General features: G+C 30.9%; 1 protein-coding gene and 1 long non-coding RNA gene across 2 annotated transcripts; one reads left to right on the forward strand and one right to left on the reverse strand.

Annotated features, from left to right (window-relative positions):
• Window positions 1-1,367: 1,367 nt before the first annotated feature.
• On the forward strand, window positions 1,368-4,410 carry LOC132603889 (uncharacterized). The gene is made up of 2 exons (XR_009568565.1): window positions 1,368-1,973; window positions 4,015-4,410. It is a non-coding gene; the product is annotated as an uncharacterized LOC132603889 (long non-coding RNA).
• Window positions 4,411-8,154: 3,744 nt separating this feature from the next.
• Window positions 8,155-12,893, reverse strand: LOC132601788 (tryptophan aminotransferase-related protein 4-like). Its single transcript, XM_060314853.1, has 5 exons — window positions 12,602-12,893; window positions 11,433-11,745; window positions 10,052-10,344; window positions 9,162-9,442; window positions 8,155-8,384 (listed from the first exon to the last, which is right to left on the reverse strand). Exons 1-5 carry the CDS (start codon window positions 12,883-12,885, stop codon window positions 8,155-8,157), a joined length of 1,401 nt encoding a protein of 466 aa, XP_060170836.1. The 5' UTR covers window positions 12,886-12,893.
• Between the last annotated feature and the right edge of the window lie 351 nt (window positions 12,894-13,244).

Below are 13,244 nucleotides of genomic sequence, written 5' to 3' on the forward strand. Positions count from 1 at the left end.
TCACAGTTTCTGTAAAATCTAACAATTAGAGTTTGTGAAATATTTGGTGGAGTTCAAATATGCTCACTTTTCACTACAACAAATGTGGTATTTAGCTACGAAATTATGAGCTACGACACAAAATTCGTCACTAATTATTCTCTTTTTGTGACAAAATTTACATTTCGTCTTCAAATATATGGGACACATATTTTTAATCACGAAACACAAAAATTCGTCACTAATAATGTACCCAATTTGTGACAAAATGTTATTTGTCTTAAATATAGTTAAATTTTGGACACGAAAAATTTCGTCACCAAAAATACGTTGTTACAATAGTGACAAACTAGAGTTTGTAGTTAAATGTTGTAAGCTTTAGCTACAAAATTTTATTTTTAATTGTGACTTTAGTTTTTGTCACTAATACTATAACAATTAGTGACGATTATTTTATTGTCTCTGATCAATCTACGACTTAGTGACAATAAAATTATGTCACAAAATATGCAATGTCGTAACAAAAAATATGTTGTTACAATAGCGACATATTAGAGTTTGTAGTTAAATTTGTAAGCTTTAGCTACAAAATTTTATAATTAATTGAACTTAGTTTTTGTCACTTATATTATAAATAATTAGTGACGATTATTTATTGTCTCTAATCAACTGCAACACAGTGACGAACAAAATTTTATCACAAACTATGCAATGTTCTAAATAGAGACGACTTTTACCACAAGTTTTTCTTGCTACCAAACGTTTTAAGTTCTTGTTGTTGTATTTAGGGGTACTAGTTTAGTGTAAGTGTGTTGCATGTGCATATTGAGTTAATAAAAAAAACTGTATACAATGTTGACACCCAATTTTGTCCCTCCTTTATTCCAATTTATTTTCTTGGGCTTCTAAAATTTATTAACGAGCTAAATACTTTATTTTCACCACTATTTTTATTGCTACTACTATTAATATCATTATCTCTCTTATTACTTACATTTTTCATTATTTTACTATCAACATTACTAGCATTACTTTATCACAAATTTTAATGGTTCATCGTCATTTCATTTTAGGGTTTGTACTCGCTAAATTAATTATAAGTCAATACTTTAGTAAGTCCTTTACTTTCTACATATTAATTACTAATTGTCTTCACATAGTATACATTGTACTAGTTATTAAGTTAGAAGCCCAAGAATAATTATAATGAAGGACAAAGACCAATATTTCAGCCAATTAATGGCCCAAACAACAAACATAATATGCCCAACATTTATGGCCCAAACGGTCAAGCCCACATCCTTTAATAACTTACCCGACCCGTAGCAGCCCACATCCTTTAATAATTTACCCGACCTGGCCCATATCCCTCATTTTTCATTACCTAAACCTAAGAACCGATCGGCCTCCATTTTTCTCTTCTCCTCTTCTTCCTTCATTTGAAGCAAAACCCTATTTCTCTTTAGCCATGACAGTTTTTTCTATCACATTTTCACACCAAAATTGTCTCTACGCCTGCTTTACCTGAGCTTTCTGTCGTTGACAGGGAAAAGCATTCCTTTTCTTGCTTCAAACGCACGTTGATCCTCAAAGACCATAAATGGTCGAACCATTTACAGATAATATCCAATTCAAACCATTTGAAAATGCTTTCAACACTCAGATTCAAACGGATTCATTTTGGCTCGTTTTTGGAAAACCCTAGGTGATGAAATCCCGCCCAATTTCGAACCCAGCAAACCCTAAAATCATCCTATAAATACTCGCTTCTCGACCCATTTAGAGGGGGTTCTCTTTAGCCGTCTATATCCCTCTTGAAATATCAATATTCTTCAGTCTTAACACCTTCGGGTAGTGATTCAAAATATTAAGTCATTTTATTCCCTTTTTGCCCCTGCTACTAACTCGAATCCGAGCGTATTCGAGCTCGGAGTTTGTTAGTGTTCGAGTGTGTATCGGAGACCCGACGCCCCATTTCGCTGCACCTGAAGAAGGTCAGCAATCTCCCCTCTTCCTTGTAGTGCATTTTATTCCCTATTTGATGTTTGTATGAGTTAGTTTTTTGTAGTTAGTCAATCTTAGTTTAATCTTATTCGGTGAACTTCATGCCTGCTAAGTGTGTTAATTGTGTCGTTCGATTGGTAGTTGATTTAGATTAGGCATCAAACTTGCTTGTATGTTTAATTAGGTGTCCATGTTCAGTGTTAATCTATATCCATATGCTTAGTTCAACGATTAGCATACTTACTGTTCAAAATTCTGAGTCAATATGTTTGATATGTTTGATTATATGCACCATGTATTAATTAGTAATGACAATCTTAAAATCATGTTACTAGTTTGCTTGTGATTAATATGTGTCCTACTTTGAAGAGTATGATAAGATCATATTCAGTTAATAATGTTTCATGAGTTTAAATCTGGCTAGATGAGCTGTGGTATGTTAATGATGCTGTTACCTCAGTTAAGTATGCATATATTGAATGCAACCCTGTCTAAGTTATGTTTTTTTTTTTTTTTGGTTGTTTGAAAGGTCCAAACTTGTTTGTAAAGGGTTCTGTAGAGTCAATATATGATCATGATGGGTCCTAATGTAGCTCAGGATAATTTCCTTAGATGTTTCTTGATCTTAGTTGAAACAGGAGCAAAATGCGAGCCAATGAGATTAGGTGTTATTTTTAGGCTTCAACAGTTCTGAATTTCTTATAAAAAAAAATGTATTTAAATGTCTTGCACTCTTAAATGTGCATATTTGTGGTTCAAACTAATAAAGTAGAAATCTCTGTTAGATTTGGTTCATTTTTTTTATTTGAGGTGTTGACTGCCTTTATTGTGCACTTGAATGATTCCTGCTCTCAATCTGTGCATTCCTCCTTTCTCATCTTTGGTCCAAAGCTTAGTTTAATACCCAGTACCTTATCCCCTTAATCTGTGTCTATCTGCTGCTCCCTGCACAAAATGATTGGGCTATAATGTTCGATGACAATTTGTTGGTTAGCTGACTGTAATTAACTTAAGGGATTAAGGGAATGTTCATTGGAATGTATAATATTATGGGATGAAACCTTGTAAAGGATCCATGCCTTTCTTTTCTAGAACCTGTCTTAGCATGGAACATGAGTATTCCCTCTGATCTTAGCATGAAGCATTAACCAGTGACTTGTGTGAGGTTAAAAGATATCAATACATTGCTTTAGTTTAGTAGAATTGCAAGCCACCGAATGCCCAGTAATATTTCATTCTGTTAACTTGAATTAATGTTGAAGTGAAAATGAACTTGATGTGTTTTATCCTGAAATCATCTTGAGAAACCATCCTATCAAAACTAATGTAGTAAGGGGACAGATTGCCTAAGGATATTTGTCAATGTTATTTGTGAAAAATTAAGAACCGAAACTGTCTACAGAAACTTTCAAAGGATTTTATGCCTGCTTCCTCTCTTTATATTCAAATATGTTCGTCCCTGAATTGAATATTGGTTTTGAATTCACCTAACTACCCATGTATGTTTGATAGCAACTAAGCAGTAATATCACCTTAATTTAACTCAGTTTGGCTCCTTCCATTCATCGTATGATCTGGCAGCTTGTTTAATTGTCGAAAGTGCTTAGTCCTGCTCTAGTCATTGGTGTTAGTTAGATGATATTTTGAGAATTGAAATCTGAAGCTCGAGTATTAATCTAAGAGGGATGTGACAAAGAAATGCTAATTGAATCCTTGCTCGAACCTTCTCTTGTGATTCTGCTAGTTAAAACTCAAGGCAAAATCGAGTGATTGGTCTACCCTTTTATAGTCTGTCATGCCTAAAGTTCTAGTAACCCTCTTGATCTTATGCAATACTGGAATAAGGATGGTAGCAGCCCTCTTATTTGGTCTGAATTTGCTTTAAGTTGGAGCTTCAGCCTATTTATATGCCCCTGTTTTCATAATGTATTCAAGATTTATTTCTTTCGTATGTTTTCTATCGAAATCTATCGAGTTTATCACATGATAATTCTATACTAATCTTTATCTTTTTTTTCATGTACGCTTCAGAGCGAAATGGAGTCTTCATAAAGACTCATTATCCGAATAGTCTCATTTTGAGGCTGTGCGGCCATTGGACCTTGAATGCGCATTCCCTTCTGCTCTCATTCTCTCGACATTCATGTGAACAAAAAACAAAGAGATTGGCTAGCCAAACGGCGAATCACTGAAAACTTTACTCTCCTCTTTAATCATATCACTTTCATTCTCCGATGCTTGTTTATATGTTTGGCGTGACTAACCTCTATTTGTATTTGTGTGACTAATTGTTAAGACCTAAGTTACTATACTTTAAAGTTAAGTTTTATTTAAGGTTTTGCTTTAGATATTAATAGAGTACTTCCTCTTTTACATGGAACACGGCGTTTAGACATATGAAATTGAATAAGTGATCAGTTTACCACATTATACTGATTTTAAAATTGGTCTTCCAAATTGGTATTTGCCCAGTCGTAGTTTAATATAAGGGTCCTACTAAAGACTATCCATTTGTTTCTTTGTTTCTTTTTTCTAATAACTCATGTTTTTCTTTAATTTAAAATGGATCTTTAGGTTATTAATTCTAGGTTGTATTTGTTTCATCATGGAAGAAGCTTTTGTATTTACAAAAAAAAAACATTCTCAGTTTCTGTCCGTCTTACCAATGTGGATCTAAATCAAAATATTTTCCAAGCATCAGTTTTGAGTATTGTCCACCCTTTGACATAACTTTTACAACCTCGCACCTAACCTTTTTAAATTAACCTTAAGTCCGGTCGGTTAACCATTGTTAATGGATCTTAAAGAATGCCTAATACCTTCCCTTTAGATTAGTTGAACCCTTACCTAGATCTTTTGGTTTCGTAGACATTAAAACGGAGTTAACTTTAGATAATTGCTTTAATTAACTTTAGGTGCCTTAATCCACCATAAATAATTAGGTGGCGACTCCCTAACTTTAATTAACTCCGGAATTACCGGGATGTTATAAACTATTTTGACTCCGGTTAAAATGAGGTATAACATACAAGAGAGACGAATTACGAGAAATAGCAATTGACGTTAAAGTAAATGCTAACATTCATTTAAAGGAAAAAAAATATAATTTACATAGGCATAATAATTAAATTTAAAGTAATTATATATCTTCTGAACCTGGAAAGATTTTCAAAAATGAAGCTATGGGAAGATAATAATAAAAAAAGGTTGCGGGAATGAAGAAGAATAATATTTTAATAGTTCATTTCTCTTTTGAAATTAATAAGGCTCATTTTATAAATAAAAAGTCAGTGATAATGGTATCTTCTGTCTTCAAAAATAATCTTTTACAGCGGTAGAACAACTATTTCTACTATTACTCAAAAGTATTTATCTTTTTTGGCCAAACACCTCAAATTTTTAATGAGATACCTTTTTCAAACAAAAATATGTTATTGACTTCTTAAAATCTTTGGCCAAATAGGCTACTCTTATTAGATTGGTATTGTCGCTTTACTTTTAAATTAATTACACAAAACATCCCTGTAATAAGAATCAATTCCGATACATGCTTTGTATTTTAAATTCAAATATACTTACACCTCTTATACTATCGAAATCCTACATTTACACCCCTATAAGATATATTCATAACTAACCATTAAATAAAATTATTAAAAATAACTTAAAATTATACATAAAGTTATGTATTTATTGATTTAACAAAGACAACAAACGTTTTTATGAGAATTTTTTATTCACGCATCTGATTAAAAAAAAACATTTTTCGAAACATTAATCTTTTGAAACTCCCAAATAGAAAAAAATGAATACAAATTCTTTAGTAATATGATTATGGTTCTTACTATTTGGCAAACTATTTTTGTATTTCAAATCTCCAAAATATTAATGATGCTATCCCTATTTAATTAAAATATTTAAACCTGTTATATAATATAAATTCTACACAAATGAAACTTCACCTAACTAAGTAAATTTATAATAATTTTGAAGTAGGAGAATAAATAACAAACTAAAATAAAAATGAATTTTTTTTATATAATAAAATTATAAAACTTACATGTTTAAAGTGAAAGAAAGTTATTACTAATAGTTGGTATATTTTACTAAGTAGTTTGAGTTCATCTCATATTTATGAAGTTCAGAAGATACATGTTTCAAAAAATGTTTATTCTTTTTTTTAATCAAATGTGTGAAAAAAAATTACAAGAAAAATCGTCATCCTCTTTTAAAAAATTTATAAAAATAAATACCTAAGAACTTTCAATTTTAATTTATCTTTTAGTATAACTATATTTTTAATAATTATATTAAAAGATCCCTTTTTCTCCTCTTCCCCTTTTCTCCATGTCTTTTCCCCTTTGTCTCTACCTGACATTAAGGGTTTGTTTGTAAAGCCACATGGTAATTGGAACTAGTGTAATTACTAGGGTAGTAACTACACAATCTAGTAATTATATAGAATAGTAATTACGATGACATGTTTGTTTGTCATAACGTAATTACATTGTAACTAAAAGTGTATTGTTTGGTTGCCCAAATATAATTACACAGTTAGATATTTCAAATTTAAAATAGAAATTAATTATAAAAAACTAAGCACTAATGTTTGACAAATACATGTTTATATAAGAAATATTACTTAATTTTATCTATTGTTATGTATTCAAGACACATATTATTTCGGAACTATAGAAATAAATAATTATAAATTTATAACTAATATTGTAAAAAAATTGATATATACAAATAAATAATACTTTAATTGAATCAATCAATAAGAACTTCTAACTAAGCACACATTTTGCAATAACATCATGGACAACATGTTTGACAACTCAATATAAGCTAAGTTTGCGTATAACCACATCCAACAACGAAATCCAATTTTGATGACATCACTCATTATAAGTCAAGTTTGTAGATGACTTATTCTTTTAAGATTAGGAGGTATAATTTTTCTAAAAAAAAAAGAAAAAGAAATTAGAATAATAACATATGTAAGTGAAATGAAAAAATAAAGAAAAACAAAAAAGAAAGATAGCATAGCTAAGTGAAATGAAAAATAACAAAAAATTGAATAAGAAAGAAGAAAAATATGATAAATTATGTAGAATCACATGAAGTATTAGAAATGAGAAATAAAAGATAAAGAATGTAAAAGAGAATGATATTTGGAAAAAAGAATTCAAAATTTTAAAATAAAAAATAAATTAAAAGAATAAAAATAAAAAATAAATTAAAAAGAAAAGAAAGAGATTAACAATAACCTGTTACGCTGACCAACCAATTACTTGGTCAGATAAACATGTCAAAACTGTGTAATTACACTCAAACCCAATAATTAACAAGGTGGCTTTCCAAACAAGCTCTAAATATAATGTTAATTACACTAAACATCTCTATAGTATGACCCAATTTTAGATATAACCTCATATATTAAAATCAGACACTTATATCAATATAATATGAAAATTCTATACTTACACTTTCTATGAAATATATCTGTAACTATATATATTAAAATATAATTACTAAAAAACAAATTGAAATAATGGTTTTTCTAGTGATAATAAAATTGTTAATTTAAAAAAACCGAAGGTCGTTTGGTTCGCGGACTAAATCATTCTGGAATTATAGTTTTGAGATTATAGTTCTTGAATAATTTATCCCACCACCCAGAAGGGATAAAATAACACCAAGTTTGATGGGATAAGGTGAGATATAGATTATTACAAATTTAAAGTATGAAAGAATTGGCAACAACAAATATATATTGTTGCTAATATACTTAGTAAGTGTTTGGCCATAGAAATCAACAATATATTGTTGCTAATATATTTAAGGAGCCATTTGAACCTACCCTTAAACATAAAGGATGTTGTTATTTTCTCACATTTCAGGTAGGCTTTTCTTCAAATTCCATCAAAAGTTACTTTTATGACAGGTGGAGCGAAGTAAAATGATTTTTATGTAACAAAAGAGAAAAAAAAAATGTTAATTTTTGGGTAATGGACACAAAGCTGGATGACCACCCATTAAGTAATAGTTAACATCAGAACAAAATTTGGAAGTCTAGGAAAGGCTTTTACATGACATTTTAGATCATAGAGTAGATCGTAAATTACATGATGAAATCGCAAGGAAGATATGCATAAATCATATAATCATCTAATAAGAACTTGACATGACTTGTGCACTGGCTTCATATTCTAGGGAGACCAATTGTTTTAGTCGAAGGATCAACATGTCAAAATCATGTTGGCCCTTTAATAGACTCAGTCGAACATAACGATCTCCTGCAAAGAATTTGCTACCTGGACGACCTATGATTTTTGCAACTCTGAAGATTTCTGTGCAGTTTTTATCTTCTTTTCTCTTACACTTCACCCATGCATAAGCTGCCATCATCAATGCCACATTGATTTATTTTTCAGAAAACAATGTGTAGGCAGGTTAAACTTGTGCAAGTGATATCGACTTATATATTGTCATCATTCTGCTTGTAAGTGTGTTTGGACAAGGATTGTTGTGGTTTTAAAGGCTTTACTTTCTTCTTTAATTGTATTTATACTTTTTAGTATCTTCAATAGGTGTCGGCCTATTGTATAAAATATGTACATATATGTGTGTATATGCATATATTTAAAAGATGAGCGAAAATCATTTACACTCTTCAACTTTGCTTTAATAATCAAATTCTCCCTCAACTTTGAACAATAAACATTCTTCCCCTCTTGTCAACTTTAAAAGATGGGAGAATGATCTATTGTTCGAAGTTTTGGGGGGGGGGGGTTGATTTTACACATAAAAGAATTTTTGAAAGTGGTGTCTTTACATTATTTGTGTATATAATATTACTTAAACTCTAATAAAGTATAACGGTATAGCCTAAACTATGCCATGATTAGGTTATAACCTTTGATTAATTTTTTGGGAAGCTTAATTTTGGGGCCCTATTCTCTTTTACTAATGTTTGTTCAATTCAATTAAAAAAACTTTGTTGACTTTTACATCTTCAATGACCTTTGATGAATTTGGAAATACTTTTAATGGTCAACAATCAAGAACAAGAAGAAACCTTAAAATTAAGTTTTTAAAATGTTTTGTTGAGTTGAGTTCATAACAACGTAATTTAATGGAAAATAACTTAATCAAGAAGAGTAAGAATAAAACACCTGGAGATGGTTCTCTGGCTCTCTCAACAAATATGCAATGTTGAGTTGGAATTCTTTGGAGGCTAAAACGTTTAGAAAGAGAAAACATTTGACTCAATTTTTCCCAACGATCCATCAAAATTTGATGTGCAAAATTGAAGAGTTGCTTGCCATCTCCTTCAGCAACAACTTTTAGAAGAGTCAAAGCTCTCAATTGGGCATCCTTTGATGTCCCCATTTCGGCCAAATCAATAAATTCCACCATTCTTCTATACACATTCACGTCCTTCACAATTGCCCACCTACATTAATGTATAGCAATGAGACCAAAAATAATCTTCAAAGATACTTTTCTCATAACCATACAATATTCATGATTCATTGGTCTATTTATCTGAATTTGTGTCACGTAAGACTTATTAAAGGAGGAAGCATTTGGAATTTTTTTAATTACCAAAACTTGAACCCGAAGCCTCTAGTTAAGGAGGGAGGGAATATCTTATCCTCCTGCCACAATCATTGGCCGTAATTAAAGAGATTAAAAGAGGGGGAAAAAAAAGGTAACAAAGCCATCACGATATTGATTCTTTTTTCATTTTGAATTTTGAATTTCTTGTGAAACTAATTTATTGTATTCTACGAACTCAAAGTTAGCACAAGATTGATGTCAAAAAGATCGAGGATATATTCTGTTTTGAATTTTTCATTTTACTCTTAATGAGATTATTCACAGCAACACAATTTTTTATGATTTATTTTAGATCAAAAGTTTCAAAAGTCTTAATTTGTTTCATTCTTATATTCTGTATCCAGTTAAACACCACTATATAAAGTGAGACGGAGAAGAATTCTATTTCTATCTACTAATTTCATGCAACATGTAATTTGCATTAAATATATTGGTTACTTACCCAAATCTGGTTCCAGCATGACCAGTGAGCTTAGACATAGAGAAAATTATGAGATCTTCATCAACAGGAGCAGGAATTGCTGTGTAATGAGGCCAATAATAAGCACGATCATAAATGGGCTTTACACTTGGGCCTTTTAGATCTGAACTTCTCAAATTCCCATCTGGATTATTTGGTGAAGTCACATACTCAATTACATTTCCAGCAAAGTCTGATTTGTTCTTCAACATGGATGAGTCTCCTTCAAATTCATAATGATGTGTTTGAAAATATTCTGTTTGAAACTTATAAGGCTGAGAAAATTAAATAAATTTAAATTAGTTTCAAGTATGCACAAGAAGCTTATATTTTGTTAGTAATTACTAAGATGGAGGTAAACAAAAAGTTACATTCGAGAACAAATATTTCAACTTCTAGCTAGTAATCATTATACATTAACAGTTTAATGAACTTTTATACGTTCAGGTCACTTAATAGGTGACTGCAAGCCTCCATTCAATAGTAGAGCACACGCTTATTGTTCAAAATATTGTTACTAGTTTATCTCTTCTTTAGCAGGTTATTACGATAAAGTTAACATTAATTTGTTCTCTGTTGATAATTTCAAACTCTAAATAAATCTCCTAATAAAGGAGTTAGCTTACCAAAGTTTATTTGGTTCTTCTCCATAAAAGGAGTTAGCTTAGAAAGTTTGTTGATTCCTCCTATATTTAAAGGTCAGTACTGATTCAATAAAGTTTATTATTAAGTTTTTGTGCCTTTACTTCAATTCTTCTATGGTATCAGAGTTTAAAAAATCTAACGATAAAAAAATTCTCTCTTTTTTTTTTTCTTCCCACCCACCCTCCACAAATGGCCAACACCCCTATAGTTAGTTGATGCTGATGACACTACCGACACTGCGGTAGTCCAATTATAACTACCATTCCTCGTACTTTTCGGTAGTACGTAAGGGAACCTGTTACAACTAGTTACTATACAATAGCGAGCATATTTAAAATACATACTCCTTCTGTCCCAAAAAGATTGTTTTACTTTCCATATTAGTTTGTCCCAAAAAGATTAACACATTTCTATATTTAGAAACATTTAACTTTATGAGATGATTTACAGTCATACAAATATCTAAGGCTTATTTTGGACCACACATTTCAAAAGTCTTCATTTATTTCTTACCCACTCAGTGCCAAGTCAAACTAAGATAATCTTTTTGGGACAGAGGGAGTAACTAACACCACCGGATAAACTATATCGATATGGTAAAAAAAAAAAAAAAAATTACATGATCAAATATATATCCATTTTTTTACTAACTCAATATTACTCCTACTAAACTTTGACATTGAGTAGATGTAAATATCAATAGAGGAGAACGAATTACCGAATAGTAAGGGATTTTATTAGCAACCACTTTTGTTGCAAGGTAAGGAGAGGAAGAAGTTGAATTGTCAATGGAAAGAGCATGAACTGCAGCATGTAGGAGTTGAGTAGAGCCTACTCCAAAAACAATGTATCTTCCATTTGTGATAGCATTCTTGGCAATTGCATGTATCTTTCTTATGTTTCTGTCAAGCTCTTTGGATATGTGGGACTGATTAGGAAAGAAATAACTCATTCTATGCCAGCCTGATACTACTACTGCACTGCTAGCTGCATTTTGTATCCAGAAAGGTTCCAAGAATAGAGGATCCCCACTGCATATTAAACAAGCAATTATACATTGGGAGAGTTACACATTTGGCCGCTTGACCAAAAATATTTAGAGCTGCTAGGTATTATATACATACATTATACACTATTATTTACTACTCAGCCATATTTATTCAGTGTAACAAAATTGTTTTGTAATTACTTAAATTTATACATCTTTGTCCCTTATATGTTAATTCTATATTATCCTCTATTTTGTTTAATAAAGTTAACTTATTTTAATTTTTGTAATTGGCTATTTGCATTTAAACCTTTTCTTTCAATCCTTTGTATGACAAAGCTATAATTTAGAGTCGTTTTATGACAGTGATAAGGGATTATAGTCCCGGAATAAAATATATATGGGATTATTTCATCTCCGTTTAGTAAAATGTATGTGTCCAGTAATAACAAGTTAAAAATAAAATAAGGTAGTATTGTTACATGAAAATAGAAAACAAAATCAAATTAAAAGACAAGGGGTAAACTTGTCTATTTTATGTTACAGAACAATTTTGTCACGCTATATATCAAAAAGGGGATTTTCGTGCAAAAATACTAAGTGATTTCTTTCTATTTGTTCAAGCTTTGGTACAGAATTACCGGACAACATAATAAGCTAAGTGAGAATTGATCCCTAGTTTTCTAGGTAAATAACTCAACATTCAACCAGGTACAGCATTTAACCTTCTTGTAGCATGAGCGCCAGTAGATAATATTATACAAATTTTAGAAAATATATACATATAATATCTAGTTTTACGGAGAGACCACGGATTCACGTGACCCATATTTAGCCTATAAATTCGCCCCTGGACTTTGTGTGTGGGGGGGGGGGGGTGTGGAGGAGGAGAATATTACCCATCAACATCAGCAGGACAGTTGGGGAAAAATAAAGAGCAATTAGTGCCACCATAACAAGAATAGCATTCACAAATAGGCTTTCCATCAACAACATAGCCATCAATATATGCTCTTCCATGGCCTGAACATGAAATTGAGGCTACTGCTTCTGCTTCTTCTGCTGCTTTTTGGCTCCAACTCAACTTCTCCTTCTCATAAAACATTTTTCTAAATACAAATACATTCACAAGTACTAAAACTAAGTGACACAAAACATAGCCAAACCTCTGAATCTTTGCCATTATCTTTATTCTTGGCTCAATTCCTTCTTTCTTGAGAATTAAGTTCATGGTTACATTATATTAAGTATGTTCTTGTGCTCTATAATGGAACTTTTTTAATTCTACTTGATTGACTTGAAAAAGATAACTTTATTAATAAAGACTAATTAAAATCAATGTTTAATATTTTCTTTGGGTTTTAAAACCAAAAAGAATGTAACGTATGCAAATGCTAACAAAACAGGCAGAAGAATAAATATTGGAGCGTTTAAAACCTGTGTAAAGTCATGAACAAATTAAACAAAATATAATTGAGGAATCAAAACACGTTCAATTTGGTTTGTTAGGGTGGTTGGACGTGGACTAAGATTATTAAAACC

This window comes from Lycium barbarum, chromosome 7 (assembly GCF_019175385.1).
Source record: "Lycium barbarum isolate Lr01 chromosome 7, ASM1917538v2, whole genome shotgun sequence".
In the NCBI taxonomy this organism is placed as follows: domain Eukaryota; kingdom Viridiplantae; phylum Streptophyta; class Magnoliopsida; order Solanales; family Solanaceae; genus Lycium; species Lycium barbarum.